The sequence below is a fragment of the Oryx dammah genome, unplaced genomic scaffold, assembly GCF_014754425.2.
Source record: "Oryx dammah isolate SB20612 unplaced genomic scaffold, SCBI_Odam_1.1 HiC_scaffold_3, whole genome shotgun sequence".
NCBI classification, from domain to species: domain Eukaryota; kingdom Metazoa; phylum Chordata; class Mammalia; order Artiodactyla; family Bovidae; genus Oryx; species Oryx dammah.
In genome coordinates, this window is record NW_024070187.1 from 98,328,570 (window position 1) to 98,344,701 (window position 16,132).

At 40.0% G+C, this 16,132-nt stretch overlaps 1 protein-coding gene across 1 annotated transcript in view; it reads left to right on the forward strand.

Moving 5' to 3' along the window:
• Positions 1-13,463, forward strand: part of CDS1 (CDP-diacylglycerol synthase 1) — a 76,696-nt gene extending 63,233 nt beyond the window's left edge. Inside the window, exons 10-13 of the mRNA XM_040237259.1 lie at positions 176-328; positions 1,715-1,834; positions 4,541-4,644; positions 10,659-13,463. Of these exons, the coding sequence (XP_040093193.1) occupies positions 176-328; positions 1,715-1,834; positions 4,541-4,644; positions 10,659-10,788 (507 nt within the window). The 3' untranslated portion in view covers positions 10,789-13,463. The remainder of the gene's footprint in view (positions 1-175; positions 329-1,714; positions 1,835-4,540; positions 4,645-10,658) is intronic.
• The last annotated feature ends 2,669 nt before the right edge of the window (positions 13,464-16,132 follow it).

A 16,132-nucleotide genomic window follows, 5' to 3' on the forward strand; every position in this document is an offset into this window, starting at 1 on the left:
ATTGTGCTGCTTGTGATCACTTAACTTTAAATATATGTGGCAGAATGAGAATGCAAGGAAAACTTGGCATTCTGTTTCCGGCCTTACTGACACATAATATACATCCATTAAAATTTTAGTATATACATATTTCTGTTTCATTGAATGTTTTATGAACGCTTGCTTTGTCATTTAGGCTGCTTACGTGTTATCCAAATACCAGTACTTTGTCTGCCCAGTGGAATACCGAAGTGATGTAAACTCCTTCGTTACAGAGTGTGAACCTTCAGAACTTTTTCAGCTTCAGAGTTACTCACTTCCTCCCTTTCTGAAGGCAGTGTTGAGACGGGTAAGATAAACGTGGGAGGGATCCTCCCTCCTGAAGGTTAAGCTTCCTTTAAAAGTAAAATTAAGATTTTCACAAGAAATCAATTTCTACAGAATTGTTAGCTATAGAATATAAAAGTGGTTTCACTGACTCCTTGGCATCAATCGTATATCCTATTCTCTTGGGGTTTCCCCTTCTTGAACATAAAATGAATATTGCTATCACAAACTAATTATCTGTTAGAAACTTACTCGCCTAATGGTTTGAATACTGGTGGTAATTTATTTTGTGTTTGTCTTAGAAGCATTTTTCAGCATCTTTTAGATTTCTACAAAGCAGTGATGAGTTATAATGAGTTTTATGTGTAACTGGTATAAATTGACTCAGTTTAAAACTTTTTTTTTGTGGTGCCTCATGGCTTGCTAGATATTAATTCCCTGACCAGGAATTGAACCCAGGCCCCAGCAGGGAAAGCACTAAGTCCTAACCACTGGACCACCTGTTTCAGGGATTCCTTGAAGCATTTAATTGTTAACTGAAGTTAATTTTTGAGAAAAGAAGGTTAACCAACAAATGATTTCTCTACTTGAATGCTAGATACACTGATTCCAAGAAATTTTTCAATGTTCCAGCCATCTGTTACCTGCTAGAGAATGTTTTGATTCTGTCAGTCTTTGATTGGGATGAGCCCATTGCTTTGAGAACAAGTCCAAAGATTGGAGTTCTTAGTGATCTTTTGTAAACCACACCCATGATGCCCTTTCTCAAATGTGTAATTTCAGTTTATTTAAAGTGGAATAAGAACTAAGAATTGACGAAATAATTTGACTGTAGAATTCTTCTCGATTTTTATGATTTCCTCTCCAAATCTTTTATAATTGTCTTCGGTGATGCTCATTTTGGCAGTCTTTTTAAGCATTTTACTCTCAGGTGTTTCCACAGCATTTAACTTAATTTTAAAAGAAGGATCAACTTTCCCCTCATTTTGTCATAGAAAACTAAAGTTAAATAAAATGCACAATCAAAATATATATTATATGATTACAGAAACAACTGTAAAAAACAGGTTCAGAGATTAATTGACTTTTGGTAATCCTGCAACCCAAGTGATGTATAAATCTCTAGACAGATTAGAAAGCAGCCTGTTAGATTTTAGTACACCAGGTGCTTTCATTATGCTTACAGAGGGAATGGGGCATGTAGGCTGAATAAACAAAGGATAGTATGAGCTTACAACATTTATTTTTTTCCTGTGATCTTGATAATTTGTGAAATTAATAAAACTATGGCATATGCTCTTAACTTACTGTTTATATCACGGTTCTTAGTTTAGGTGGCATGCTCAAATACATTTCTCACGCAGTTAGCTCCAACCCCTCTCCTTTTTTTTTTTTTTAACCTCTTTAGGAATCAGTGAGCATGTACCCTTTCCAGATACACAGCATTGCTCTTTCCACGTTTGCATCTTTGATTGGTCCATTCGGAGGCTTCTTTGCCAGCGGATTCAAAAGAGCTTTCAAAATCAAGGTGTGTGTTTAGATTCTTTGTTAGAGTGTTCTAGAATATAATTAGAGAATGTGAGAGGGTTGGAATTTGGTTCTCTTTTGGCCTCCCACATTAAGCCCCTGGGCAAAAACGTTTCCCCCCTCTGTGTGTCAGCCTCACAGAGTTCCTTCTTTCTTGTCAGGTTTTGGTCGTGCCATGCTAATGCATCTTGAAGTATCACGTCACCCTCTCTTCCTGAAATGGCACGGGTTGGGACAGACACAGAATCTTGGTCCTTCAGGTGTTCATCCAAGAATCTGGCCATGAATTGTGTTGAGTGTAGTGTCCGGTCACCGTCTCACACGAAGGGACATGCAGGAGGGTCCTGGGATCTGTGACTGGACTCTCCAGATCAAGGGGCAGCAGACTCTTTCTGGAAAGGCCAAGGCATATGTTCATAGTAGTGCTGTTGCAAACTACTCAACTCTGAATTCTTCCATGGTAGTGAGAGGGTCCCATGGACAAAATGTCAAGGAATGGGTGTGGCTGTGTTTTAATAAAACTTTACTTACAGAAAACAGGCAGAGGACTGGATTTGGTCTGTGGGACATAGTCTGCTGGTCCCTGTTCCAGATACTTAAAGTCAGCCCTGTGTTTTCAGTTAGAATCTCATAAAGTGGAATAATGGCCTCTTATCTCAGCTTTCCTCACATGGCTTCACTAAGACTGACTGTTGTGCCGTTGGGAGTTAGAGTGGCTTCTGAAGGTGGGGCAGTCAGGGCAGGCTTCTCTGAGGAGGTGATGTTTGAGCAGGGATCTGGGGAAAGGATGATGAGTCCTGCAGAGAAATTGAAGGAAGGGAGTTCCAGTGAAAGCACTGGAGCAGAGGAGCCCTCACAGAGGGAAAATGAAGAAGAGCATGGCCACGGTAGAGAGCAGATCAGGCTACAGAGTGGATGGGGCCAGATCCCAGGGAAATAAGTACCTGAATTCAGAGCACTTGCAACGGGGGGCATCTTACCTTAGGTGCGTATAATATACAGAAATGTGCAAAATGTTGTCCACACTGACGCTCACCACCTACTTGGGGAGATAATTTATATCCACAAAGGACCACAGCAGTAGCTGTGCAAGACAGGAGGCCTGAAAAGGCTGCAAACAGTAGAGCAGGGTTGAGTCACCACGGCTCTCCTGTGCTTGGGTCAGTAGGGGAGAGATGGAAGGAAACGTGTTGGCAAAAATTAACCCAAGAATTTTTCGATCATTTTTTCAAAGAGAGAAATGTTATGTTTAGAATGGTATTTTCATTTATTTATTTATTGGATTGCCACTCCAATATTCTTGCCTGGAGAATCCCATGAACAGAGGAGCCTAGCAGGCTGTGTCCATGGGGTTGCAGAGAATTGTACATGGCTGAAGTGACTTAGCACGCATGCATAATTGCTTTCCAATGTTGTGTTAGTTTCTGCTGTGCAACAACGTGAATCTACTCTATGTATACATATTTTCCCTCCCTCTTGAGCTTCCATCCAGCCACCCCCAGCCCCACAATCCTACTCCTCAAGGTCATCACAGAGGATAAACTGAGTTCCCTGTGGTATATACAGCAGCTTCCCACTAGCTATTTTATTTGCTTTAATGGTCTCCAATCCAAGGTTTCTTGTTGAATGATGAGATTTCTTTTTATGTCTGAAATGAAGGTAGAATTGCTGTTACATTTCAGAGGTTTTTCAGGTTGCCTGAGTAAATGAGAAGAGCACTTGGTCATTTCCATTTCCTGGGCACTGAAACATTTCCATTTCCTGGATAGATCTGTTCAAGGTCAACTTGGCAGAGGCTGATTAACCAGTCCCTCCATTTGGCCATTTAATGGACTAACATGTCCCAAATGAATTAGCTGTTTTGATTTTCTTTTTTACCCCAACACTTAAAAAAAAAAAAGAAGAAATGTTCATCACAGTAGTAAAATATTTATTTCAGCATAAGAACTATTAGGATAAACATGAGCTAGAACCAGTTGTACATCTGTCAACAGCACTAAAATAGCACCCTCCCAGTAGTTGCTGATAAAACGGAAGAGCAGGATATATGATTAGTATTAGCTGATAGCGTTTTTTGTTTAGAAAAAATTTTATTAACTGAAAAAAGTTAGTGCTAGATTGAATGAATATTTATATAGTGTTGTTTGAAAGCTTTGGCTGGGGACTTCCGTGGCTGCCCAATGGTTAAGACCCCCCTGCTTCCACTGCAGCGGGTGTGGGTTGGATCCCTAAAAAGGAAACAACAACATAGAAAGCTGCGGGTCAGTTCAGTAATCACTCTAGCATGATTCTAACATATTGCAAAGATACGGTTTAAATCTGTTGGATATGTTCTAATAAGTTTGTGTTTGTGTGTGCTTAGTCGCTCAGTAGAGTCTGACTCTTTGTGACCCCATGGACTGTAGCCTGCCAGGTTCCTTTGTCTGTGGGGATTCTCCAAGGAAGAATACTTGCAGTGGGTTGCCATGCTCTCCTCCAGGAGATTTTCCCAACTCAAGGATCAAACCAAAGTCTCCTGCATTATGGGTGGATTCCTTACCGTCTGAGCCACAAGGGAAGCCCTTATATTTAATAGGAAAATCCAATACTAAAGTATTTTCCTTGAAGTCCATGATATCAAGGAGACATTTACAGATAGAAATTTTATAGCAGGTGATTTTTGAGAATTTACTAATATGTTTGTTGTTGCTGTTGTTGTTTTCTGAAGGATTTTGCAAACACCATTCCTGGACATGGCGGGATAATGGACAGATTTGATTGTCAGTATTTGATGGCAACTTTCGTGCATGTGTACATCACAAGTTTCATAAGGTACTTTTAGATTTTTAAAAAATGTTTTATTAGATGATTTCTTTGAGTGCTCATTTCCATAGGCATTAATTTGAATTAGCTACTTTTTCTGTCATTGGTATTCCATAATAGTGAAAGGAATGGTAGCTCCTGGATCCGTGTCACACTGTTGCCTTGGGCTGTATGATTAAAGTGTAATTATTTTTCTTAGATTTGAACAGCTTAAAAAATAGTATATGTCATAGTCTAATAGGACTGAGTTAACCTTCAGTCAGCGTGGATGCATTGTACTGGGTTTGGAACGGGAGGAGATTTCATTTCTCAACTGTGGACACTGGTAGTAGTCAACACTGAGGGTTAAAAAGGACGGACATAATTCATCCAGCCCACTAGTTACTGCTGGAGTATCTGTTATGTGTTGGGGAATGTTCTCGGCACAGATATAGCAGAGGACAAAACAAACCAGTCCCCGTCTTCAACTTATTTTCTCGTTCGGGAGTTGGAGGGAGAAGGGGCAGGAGTGGACAACAAATAGAGCTTGTTTGGTGGTTGTAAGAGCCATGGAGGAAAATAAAGCAGCCTAAGGGGTTTATGGATGTGTATGTGTGTTGAGGGTGGGAGTGGAGAGGTGAGGCAGGGTGACTGGAGAGTGTTGCTATTTTGTATGGGTGCTTTATTCTCATTATTAAACTTTAATGTTTTGGATCTGCCCTAAAACGCCAGTCTGGGATGTGAAGGCTAACCCCATCAACCACATGGTAACTTTTTAAAGTCATGGTCTCTACTGGTGTCTGAGCCTCGAAAACCTGTAGGTTTGAATATTCCTGAACCTAGGAAACCTCTTTTTTGGAGGAAAACTCATATTTATAGCCCCTAAATATGCATTTTAAATCTATACCCATAGTAGTGTGAGCATTTCTGTATTAACCTTTATTTTCCTTGAGCAGTTTTGTTAGGAGTTTATTTCATTAATCTTTTCAAAGAGTCAGATTCTGACTTGAACTTTCTCTGTTGTGTGTGTGTTTTCCATTTCATGATGTCAACTCTCACCTTTCCTTCATCTTTAAAAAAAAATTTTATTGGTGTACAGTTGCTTTACAGTGTTGTTAGTTTCAAGAATACAGCAAAATGAATCAGTTATACATTTATTCATATGCTTTCAGATTCATTCTCCATATAGTTTATTACAGAATATTGAGTAGAGTGCCCTATGTTATAGAGTAGGTCCTAGTTAGTTATCTATTTTATATATAGTAGTGTGTGCATGTTAATCCCAAACTCCTAATTTATCCCCTGCCTCCAGCATTTCCCTTTTGGTAAACATAAGTTTGTTTTCAAAATCTGTGAGTGTTTCTGTTTTGTAAATAAGTTCATTTGTATCATTTTTTAACATTAGATTTCCCATATGAGTAATACCATGGTATTTGACTGACTTCACGTGGTATGATAATCTCTAGCCATCTGTGTTGTTGCAAATGGCATTATTTTCTTCTATTTTATGACTAATATTCCATTGTATATCTGCACCATTCCTCTTTTGATGGACATTTGTAGATAGCGCTGCACTGAACATTGGGGGGTGCATGTATCTTTTTGAATTACGGTTTTCTCTGGATATTTACCCAGGAGTAGGATTGCTGGATCATATGGTAGCTCTGTTTTTAGTTTTTTATGGAATCTCCATCCTATTCTCCGTAGTGGCTGTACCAATTTACAATCCCACCAACACTCTCTCCAGTATTTATTGTTTGTAGATTTTTTGGTGATGGGCTTTCTGACAGGTGTGGTGTGATACCTTATTGTAGTTTTGATTTGCATTTCTCAGATAATTAGTGATGTTAAGCAACTTTTCATATGCTTTTTGGCCATCTGTATGTCTTCTTTGAAGAAAGAACTGTTTAGATCTTCTGCCCATTTTTTTGATTGGGTTGTTTCTCTTTTTTTTGGACATAGAGCTGCATGAGCTGTTTGTTTATTTTGGAGATTAGTCCCTTGTCAGTCGCTTTGTTTGCAAATGTTTTCTCCCATTCTGTGGTTGTGTTTTTGTTTTGTTCGTGGTTTACTTTGCTGTGCAAAAGCTTTTAGGCATAATTAGGTCGCATTTGCTTATTTTTGTTTCTATTTTCAATAGTCTAGGAGGGGGAATCCCAAAAAATCTTGCTGCAGTTTATGTCAGAGACTGTTCTGCCTATGTTTTCCTGTAAGAGTTGTATGGTGTCTAGCCTTACATTTAGGTCTTTGATCCATTTGAGTTTATTTGTGTGTGTGTGTGTGTCAGGGAATGTTCTAATTTCATTCTTTTACATGTAGTTGTCCAGTTTTCCCAGCATCACTTATTGAAGAGACTGTCTTTTCTCCATTGTATATTCTTGCTAGATAGAAGAATATAGATAGATAGATTAGGTGCCCATAGGTGCATGGGTTTATTTCTGGGTTTTCTATCGGTTCCATTTCTGTTTTTGTGTTCTTTATCTTCCTTAAGTTTCAATTTTCTGTTCCTTTTCCAGCTTCTTGAGATAAAGCTTAGGTTACTGATTTTCAGCTTTCTTGTCTAATATGTTCATCTAACACTATATTTCTTATTAACTACTGCTTTTTGAGTGCTCTTTTTTCAATACTCTTTAAGTACTGTCATCCCACATTTGTATTTTCATTATTCAGCTACAAATATTTTTTGATCTCCAGTATTATGTCTTCTTTGACATGGGATTATTTACAAGTTCATTGATTCACTTTCAAAGAAATGGAGATTTTCTCATTCTCCTTTATTGATTTTTGCTTTAATTCTGTGACTAGAAAACATACTGTTATTTCAGTATTTAATATTTATTGAGACTTGCTTTGTGCTCAAGCATATGGTCTACTCAGATATACATTCTATGTGTACATGAGACAAGTGCTGTAAGTCCACTGGGGGGAGTTAATAGCTAAATCTTCTGTACTGATTTTTTGGTTTGGTTTTCCATCTGCTTGCTCTGTCAGTTATGAAGAGAGCTTTGTCAGAATCTTCCAGTTTTGCTTTATAGATATTGAGGTTGTGTTAGTTGTATACACAGTGTATACACTGTTGAATCACTCCTAATGTCATATAATATTCATCTTCATATACTACCTGTTTAAAGCTTCTTTTGTTGAATATAAGCATAGCTACATCAGCCTACTTTTGATTAATGTTTGCATAGTATTTTTTGTCTATCCTTTTATTTCTTGTGTGCCTTCTCCCTTATATTTAAAGTGTGTTTTTCTTCTCACAAGTGTATAGCTGGATTTTGTTTGTTTTTATAACTCAGTTGACAGTCTTTGTCTTTTTAATTGGAGTATTTAATCCATTTGCATATGACTTATTCACTGATCTGTTTGAATATTAGTAATTAGTGATTAAATCCTTAGAACTCTTTCTTTTCTGAAGATGGTAGCTTTTAGAGCGTTAACTCATACTTTTTTTGCCTTTTGATCTGCTGTTCTCTCAGTAGGAAAAAGTCATGCTGAGCCTTGTTGTCCTCCATTTGAAAGTAAATATTTAGATGATTAGGAATACAGTGCTAGAGCCAATGTGCAGCTAGCTGGGAGCACCTGAGGACAATTTTGCATTTAGCTGAACTTGCTAGAATAGCCTTCCCTTTCTCTGTGGGGCCCTACTCTGGGTTTATATTAAGTTGCTGAGTCTTTTGAAGAAATATAAGACAAGCTGTGTCTTGACGTGAGTAGACTATGGTTGTGGAAAGACTTAGGGTTTCAAGGTTTTGGGAAATGATTTGAGCCACGTGCACAAAGGTGTGACCTATGAGACAGCTAATTCATGTTATTGTGCAGTTTTTAGAATCAAAGATTTTCTCTGTGATATCACCCTACAGCAAACATTTCTTTGTTGCTAGGTTTTCTACTTTTTATAATTCCATCTGAACAGAAGTTGTTTAGTCACTAAGTCATGTCCGACTCTTTTGGGACTCTACGGACTGTAGCCCACTAGGCTCCTTGGTCCATGCGCTTCTCCAGGCAAGAATACTAGAGTGGGTTGCCATTTCCTTCTCCAGGGGATCTTCCTGACCCAAGGATGGAACCTGAGTCTCCTGCATTGGGAGGTGGATCCTTTACCACTGAGCCACCAGAGAAGCCTTTGAACTGGAGTCCTTATCATAAGTCATAAATTTAATTACCCATGTAAATGTCTTTCTCAGAATTCTGTGCCATTCTCCATCTATTACTTGTGTCTCGCTTCTTTTTCCCATTGGATTTCCTGAAAAGTAAACCTACTCTGCTTTTCCTGTTCAAGTGAATTGTAGGAATTGCAAAGAATAGTACATACGCATTACGGTCTGAATGAGGTGCATTCTGAATTTGACAAAATAGCACTTTAGCAGAAAGTGATCTGTAGCTTACAAATGGATTGAGTGCTAGTCCAAAAGGTAGGAAATTGCACTCCCCTGCCTGTCACAGTGTCTCAGGATAGAAGAGTGTGAAGTCCTGGTTGGGACCTTTTCTGACTCAGAGTGCACCAGGGGAGGGTGCAGAGAGAAGGGCCGGTGTAGGGATGCTGGAGAAGCTTAGGGAGAGGCCCCTGCGTGGTAACTGGTGAAGAGCAGTCACAGCCCAGTGGATACTTAACGCTGCCTGGGCTTATTTCCTCCCCAGTGGGAGTGGGACTGCTGGGTAAGGTGGATAAGGCAGGCAGGGTTCTCCAGCTCCCTGTCCTCCTTTCAGCTAAAGCAAGGTGGGTGCGAATGTGCGTGTCCGACTCTTTATGACCCCATGGACAGTAACCTGCTAGGCTCCTCTGTCCATGAAATTTTCCAGGTAAGAATACTCCAGTGGGTTGCCATTTCCTACTCCAGGGCACCTTTGCAACCCAGTGATCGAACTGGAGTCTCTAGCATCTCCTGCATTGGCAGGCAGATTCTTTACCACTGGCACCACAGCTGGAGCAGAGCCCCTTTTATTTCGTTTCTGTTGTTGGGTTTTACCCAAGACCTTCTTTGAACAGAGGCTGTTGTTCCCACTGCAGATCCCAGGTGGAGGCTTCAGTGCAGGCTCAGCACTTTGTGTATTCTTTCAAAACACCTTCCTTGTCTGACGTTTCTTTGAAGCAAAAATATTTATGTTTTCATGTTCTCTTCTAGTTTATCTTCATCCACCAGGAGCTGTGCTCCTTTTCTTACAGAATGGTTTCTGTGTCTTGTCCAATCTCAGGTTTTGTTACCAACCTTCACTTCTAACTCAGATTGCCCTTTTGAGAAGTTTTGTGGAATGCGTGGATCTGCACTTCATCAGTGCCTCGTGTTGACCCTGTCTTCTGTGTTTGTGCATTTCTCTCACATCTACACTGCACGCCTCTCAGTGGAGAGTTCTAGGTTTTTTTTCCCCCTCTGACACTAACATTAAAGTGGGCTCTGAGTAAGACTGTTTCAGTTAAGATTGATCCTTTGCACTTAAATGCATGATTTATTTTATCTTTTAAAAATACTTCTCTGTGGCGTTGGGTCTTTGTCGCTGTGTGTGAGCTTCCTCTGGTTCTGGCGCTTGGTCTTCTCATTGCCGTGTCTTGTTGCGGAGTACAGGCTCTAGAGTGCACAGGCTCAGTAGCTGTGGTGCACAGCTTTTACCTGCTCCTTGCCATGTGCAATCTTCCCAGACCAGGGATTGAACCCATGTCCCCTGCATTGGCAGGCGGATCTCTTATCCATTGTACCACCAAAAGGGAAAGTGTTAGTCACTCAGTTGTGTCTAACTCTTTGCGACCCCATGGACTGGAGCCTGCCAGGCTCCTCTGTCCATAGAATCTGGAATAATAGAGTGGGGAGCCATTCCCTTCTCCAGAGGATCTTTCCGACCCATGGATCAAACCCAGGTCTCCTGCATTGTAAGCAGATTCTTTACTGTCTGAGCCCCCTGTTGTGCCACATGCAGATTCTTTACTGTCTGAGCCCCTGTTGTGCCACCAGGGAAGTCTTAAAGGCATGGTTTATTTTAAATACCAGTCTATGCTGCCTTCAGCTCTCTCAAAATAGTGTGAACTTTGTCTTTTCTGCTGTTTCCAGGGGTCCAAATCCCAGCAAAGTGCTGCAGCAGCTGTTGGTGCTTCAACCAGAACAGCAGTTAAATATCTATAAAACGCTGAAGACTCATCTCATTGAGAAGGGAATACTACAGCCCACCTTGAAGGTATAATTGGAGCCGGAGAGGGATGGACTAACAATAAAGAATTCTACAGGAAAGCACTGACAGATGACATTTTTGTAATTATACAGAGAAACAGTTGAAAATGCAATGGATTGAAGTTTTACAGACATGAATATTTCCTCTCTGAAGTTACTGTGAATATTTAACATTTTCTTGATCTAAGTTATGAAATAAGTAGCAAATGGAGGGCAAAATGTCTTGTACTTTTTCTGAAGTGTATTTTCTGATGTTAACTTCCTTCCCATTACTTGCTAGGTTTCGTCACTTAAGACTTGTATTTTAAAGAGTCACACACTATGAAATGAGTACATTGAGGGTGTCTTGAGGTTGCACCTGGCGGTGTGCCCTTTTCACAAATATTTGCCTTTGTAGTCGGAGCCATTCTTCATTTTCAGCAAAACGTTTTATGTAAGGCACAATAGGAAGCTAGTTCTCCTCCACTTCCTCCTCTTTCAGTCTGAAGTATTTTCTGAAGGGCTGACTTGGATCCAAAAAAAGAATAACTGTCCACTTTTCAAAGAAGTAATTATTTGCCAGGGGAAAACATTCCACTTTTAGGTAGGTTTGAAATTCAAGAGAGAGGGGCTGAAGTTTCTGCCACGATTGGTTTGCTCGAAAGAGCCGACATCAGACTACTTTGATAAAATGGTTTGGAAAAAAACAGGATCTTCTCAAAAGCTTTCAAGAGAAATAGGAGAATTCCGCTGGGAAGAACGGATGTGCGCATGCTCCACCCGTCATCTCGACAGACAGGCAGTCAGGAGGCAGCTCTGGATGGTGGCACGCAGAGCCTGCCTCTTGGTTGACTTCTCTGCCTTCGTTTCCCTGTGAGCTGGTCTCCGTAAGTTCTGTCCCCACGAACATCAGTATATAAGGTAGTGAGGAGGGGTGGTGATCGAGGCAGAGCAGGGGGTGCTCTGCTGAGTGAGAGCAACGCCCCCCGCCCCACCAAGATGCAGCTCCACATGCCTGGGCCCCAGGTGCCTGGCTCCTGGTTCCCGTGCAGCCCACCGGACACGCCCCTGGGAAGAAGCGAGATCTGCCTGGAAACCCCATCCCAGACCGGTTCCATGGGAGCAGCTAATTTTTGTCACGTTCCTCTTTCGCATCATGTCACAAAACCCGAGGTCATCAGCTGGTGTTTCTTCCTTCCAACAACGAAAATCAAGCGCAAGTGATTCCCACCAAGAACAAAAAGCACACGAATGCCAAACCTTTCTTTCGGTGGACTGGACGCTGGAACCAGAGGAGGATAAATTTCTTCTCGGTGGATGTCAGTAATCTACTGTTGCTGTGTGCTCACTACAGCCGTATTTATTGTATCGAACGGTCAGCACAAAAACCTTCAAAAATTGCCTAGGGCTCCTTGGCTAAACGTTCGGAGAGGAGAAGTTGATATATTTTAAAGAATGTTTTGTTAAGGAAAAGACTACATATTTTTGTTTAAATCAAAAACAAATTTCAATTATTTTATATTTCTCTTCTACAGCTCTACTTAAAATAAAAAAAATTGCGGATATGCCTGGGTTCCACAGATGTAAACTAGCAGCCTTATCACGTGTACTACATGACTGTGGTAGATATAAACTCAGTCCCAAGAGTCTAATATCTTGGTTTGGCGTGCACTCAGTCAGTTCATCACCACTGAATGTGTGCAGTCAGCGTTATTCCACACTATTCCATAAACACCTAGAATTGGCCCCGGAGATGTTATTACAGAAGGAAGTGATCATTTTTAAAATCAGGCTACCTTCAGGTTAATTTTCAACATCACTCTTTTTTACTTGCTGCATTAAAAGCCCCAAATGTGGATCATAAAAGAATTTTACTTACCAAAGTTTAAAAAATATTGTAATAGGAACTTCTGTTGAAAACTTCGTGATTTGCACAATAAGAACTTCTTGGAGAAAATGCAGTTCCCTCTGCATTTTTCTTTAGTGATGAGTGAAGTATTGCAGTATAGAATTATGAGAGCATTACTGAATACATGTATTATAAAATTGATACTGTTATAAACAAAATCTGAAGCTAGAAATATTTGGGGTCACAGTAATAGCTATTCTCAAATATACTTTTAGAGTTGGGTGTATATTATTCTATATGTAAAAAAAATTCTTAATTTTAACAGAGCTCTAAAGATTGACCTTTTTAGTGTACTTTTATAGCATGTATATTAAAATAGAATATATTTTAGCAAGAATAAAGTTTGGCAAAGATTGCCATAAAACCTTGACTTTGATCACTTTTATATTTGCACTCTGAAGAGGGTTTAAATTCCAGTGTAGCAAATGTGATGACAGAAAAAATGGAAGACTAGGAACTTCCTTTATAGTAATGGCTAACTGTTCCAGTCTGCTGTTTGGAGAGGTACTCTGAGGGTCCTGACTGTTCAGTACAAATGTTTCCTCAGTGCTTTTCCCCTCATGGTGATGGGTATACATTTACTGTCTGAGAATAAAAAGGCTACACCCACACACCTTTTATTTTTATAGTATCTCTTCATTTGTAATTTGGTTTGAACAAAGAAAGTGTCACCTATCAGGGGAAAAGAAAAAGAATCAGTGTATACCTACTGTATATGGCTGGAAGATAGCTTATGATATGTGTTAATCCATTCTCTGAACCTCTTACTCAGACAGGAAAATAAACAAATCACATTTGAACTCTGTTGTGCGTTTTCTCTTTGGGGAAGAAACATTTCATTCAACAAATACAGAAACTGTGTATACTCCGTCACCAACACCTACAGTGACATCTTCAGGGCAGGGGAGTAAATAAGCTCTGCTGATCATTAAACGTGGTTGTTGAGAGGTGATATCCTCTTGATAGAAAGAGGACCGAATGTCTTGGGTATGTCTTAGTTTGTAATTGCTATTTATTTTTGTCAATCTTTATTCATCATCACTAGAGCTCTAAGCTGCATGGACAGTGAGTGGTGTCTGTCTTGATGGCCACTGTGTTCCCAGGGTCTGGCTCAATGCTGGCATCTCCCCAGGTCCTCAAGCTTCACATCCCCATTTGTGTCTCTTGAACAGCCCCTCCACACTCATCCCAGTTTTTATTTGATGTGACTCTAAGATGGACTTCATTACTCTTAGTTCCTATGGTTAAGGGTTAAGTGAAAACTCCTATGAATATGTTGTGATTTGGGTTCAGCATAAAGGAGCTGATCCTTGGTGTCCTTCCTTCTTCCTCTCTGCTCCTCTCCTGTTGCCCATCTTCGCTGGGAAGTGACTGTTTGGTGGGACTGAACAGAACAGTGTCCACATGTCTGGTCTCATCTGGTTTAGGTAGTTTTAATGTAAGTGGGAAGATTCCCCTGGAGGAGGGCATGGCAACCCACTTGAGTATTCTTGCCAGGAAAATGTTATGGACAGGGAAGCCTGGTGGGCTACAGTCCACAGGGGTACAGAGTTGGCCATGACTGACTGACTTAGCAATGTAAGTGCTCCTTGAATGGACACCATCATTCTGACCTCCATGGACGAGCTGCTGCCCTGCACAGAGTCCACAGCCAGTTCTCCTTACCAGCTCTGAAACTTAAAGAGTTTAAAATTCACTCCCTGAGGAGGGGCTGTATTTGGGAATCTTCATGCAGTGGCTGCAAATAAAGGCAGATCTAGACAATTTAACCAAAATCAAAAGTCTGTCTTACCTTAATCCCGTTGTCTTCCTTTTCCTGTACAGAAGGGGAGAATATTCTTGAAACATCAGATAACAAGGAGAGTCATTTAGTACAGGCTGATGAGTCGAATATTATCTGTTGATGGTGAAGTGAGTTTCCAAAATGAACTGAGAGAATACTCTGGTCCTTAAATGTGTACAAAGGACATGGGTGGGTAAACCAGCAGTCTTGTTGCCCAGAGAAAGAGATTCATTGAAGGACAGCCCACCTGAAGGTGTCCTCTTGGGAAAAGAATGAAATTTCAAACTGCTCTGTCAAACTTACAGGACAATGGGGTATATGGATTTGGGGTTTAAGCTCTCATAGCCTCCTTTTCTGCTGTGTATTCAGCTGGAGTGTAATGGATCCTGGTGGTCTTTTATTCAAGCATGTGCAATGTTCAAACTTCAGACAGGACCTAGAAAAGTGGTAAGTTTGGAGAAGAGTCTTGAATAATCTATTAAGTATATTTTTGATCAGTTTTAATAAATCTCAGAACTTTGTGAGGGAACCAGAGGCTTCAGCAAGTACAGGTAAGGTAGACATATTTGTATTATTAGCAATTTTGTTTTTCCCCCCAATATTGATTCAGTTTATGTACCATAATACTGTGCAACCATTACAACCTGTGGTTTGAGAACATTCCCATCACTCCAGAAAAATCCCTGGTGCCCATTTGCACATAATCCTCACTCCAACCTCCAGCTTTAGGCAACCACTGGTTTGCTTTCTGTCTTTAGGAATTTGCCTTTTCTGGACACTGCATACACACAGACTCATACACTATGCGGTGTTCTATGTCTGGCATAATATTTTTGCATATATCAGTACTTCTTTCCTTTTTATTAATACTGTAAATGCTGACCCATTTACCTGTTGATTATTTCAGTTATTTCCAGTTTTTGGTTCTTATGCAAAATGTTGACATGTGTTGTGTGGGCATGTCTGCATTCCCTTCAGATTTCCAGGGTGAAATTGCTGGGTCATATAGTAAGTTTATGTTTAACTTTTAAAGAAATGGCCAAACTGTCCGAAGTACAATCTTATATTCCTACCTGCAGTGCACAAGTGTTCCAATTTACCTATATCCTCACCAAAACTCAGCATTGTCTTCTTTCAAAAATTTTATTGGAGTCTAGTTGATTTACAGTGTTGTGTTAGTTTCAGTTGTACAGCAAAGTGAATAAGTTATACACACTTTTTTTTGGTGTTGTCTTTTTAAAGATGGCCATTCTGGCTGGCGTGCTGAGGCATCTCAAGGTGGTTTTAGTTTGCATTTCCCCAATGGCTAATGGTGTTGAGTATCTTTTCATGGACCATTTGTATATCTTCTGTGATAAAATGTCTATTCGTATCTTTGCACATTTTTACATGAGATGTTTTTCCTAAGTTGTAGGAGATTATCATGTATCCTAGATACAAATCCCTTATCAGATATATGACTTACAAATATGTCCCAGCCACCTGGGAAGCCCTGAAGGTTGTTGAAATAACAACACAAGATTTAAAACATAAATAAACTTAGTTTATAAAGCAGCAGCAGGATTTGAGAGGATTGACTCTTAATTTTTAAAGAAGTTCTACTGTGGGTAAAATGCTGTCAAGCAGCATTGCATGCTAAAGAGAAATTGTTTGTGAAAGCAAAAGTCAATAGTTGTAGCAAAATTC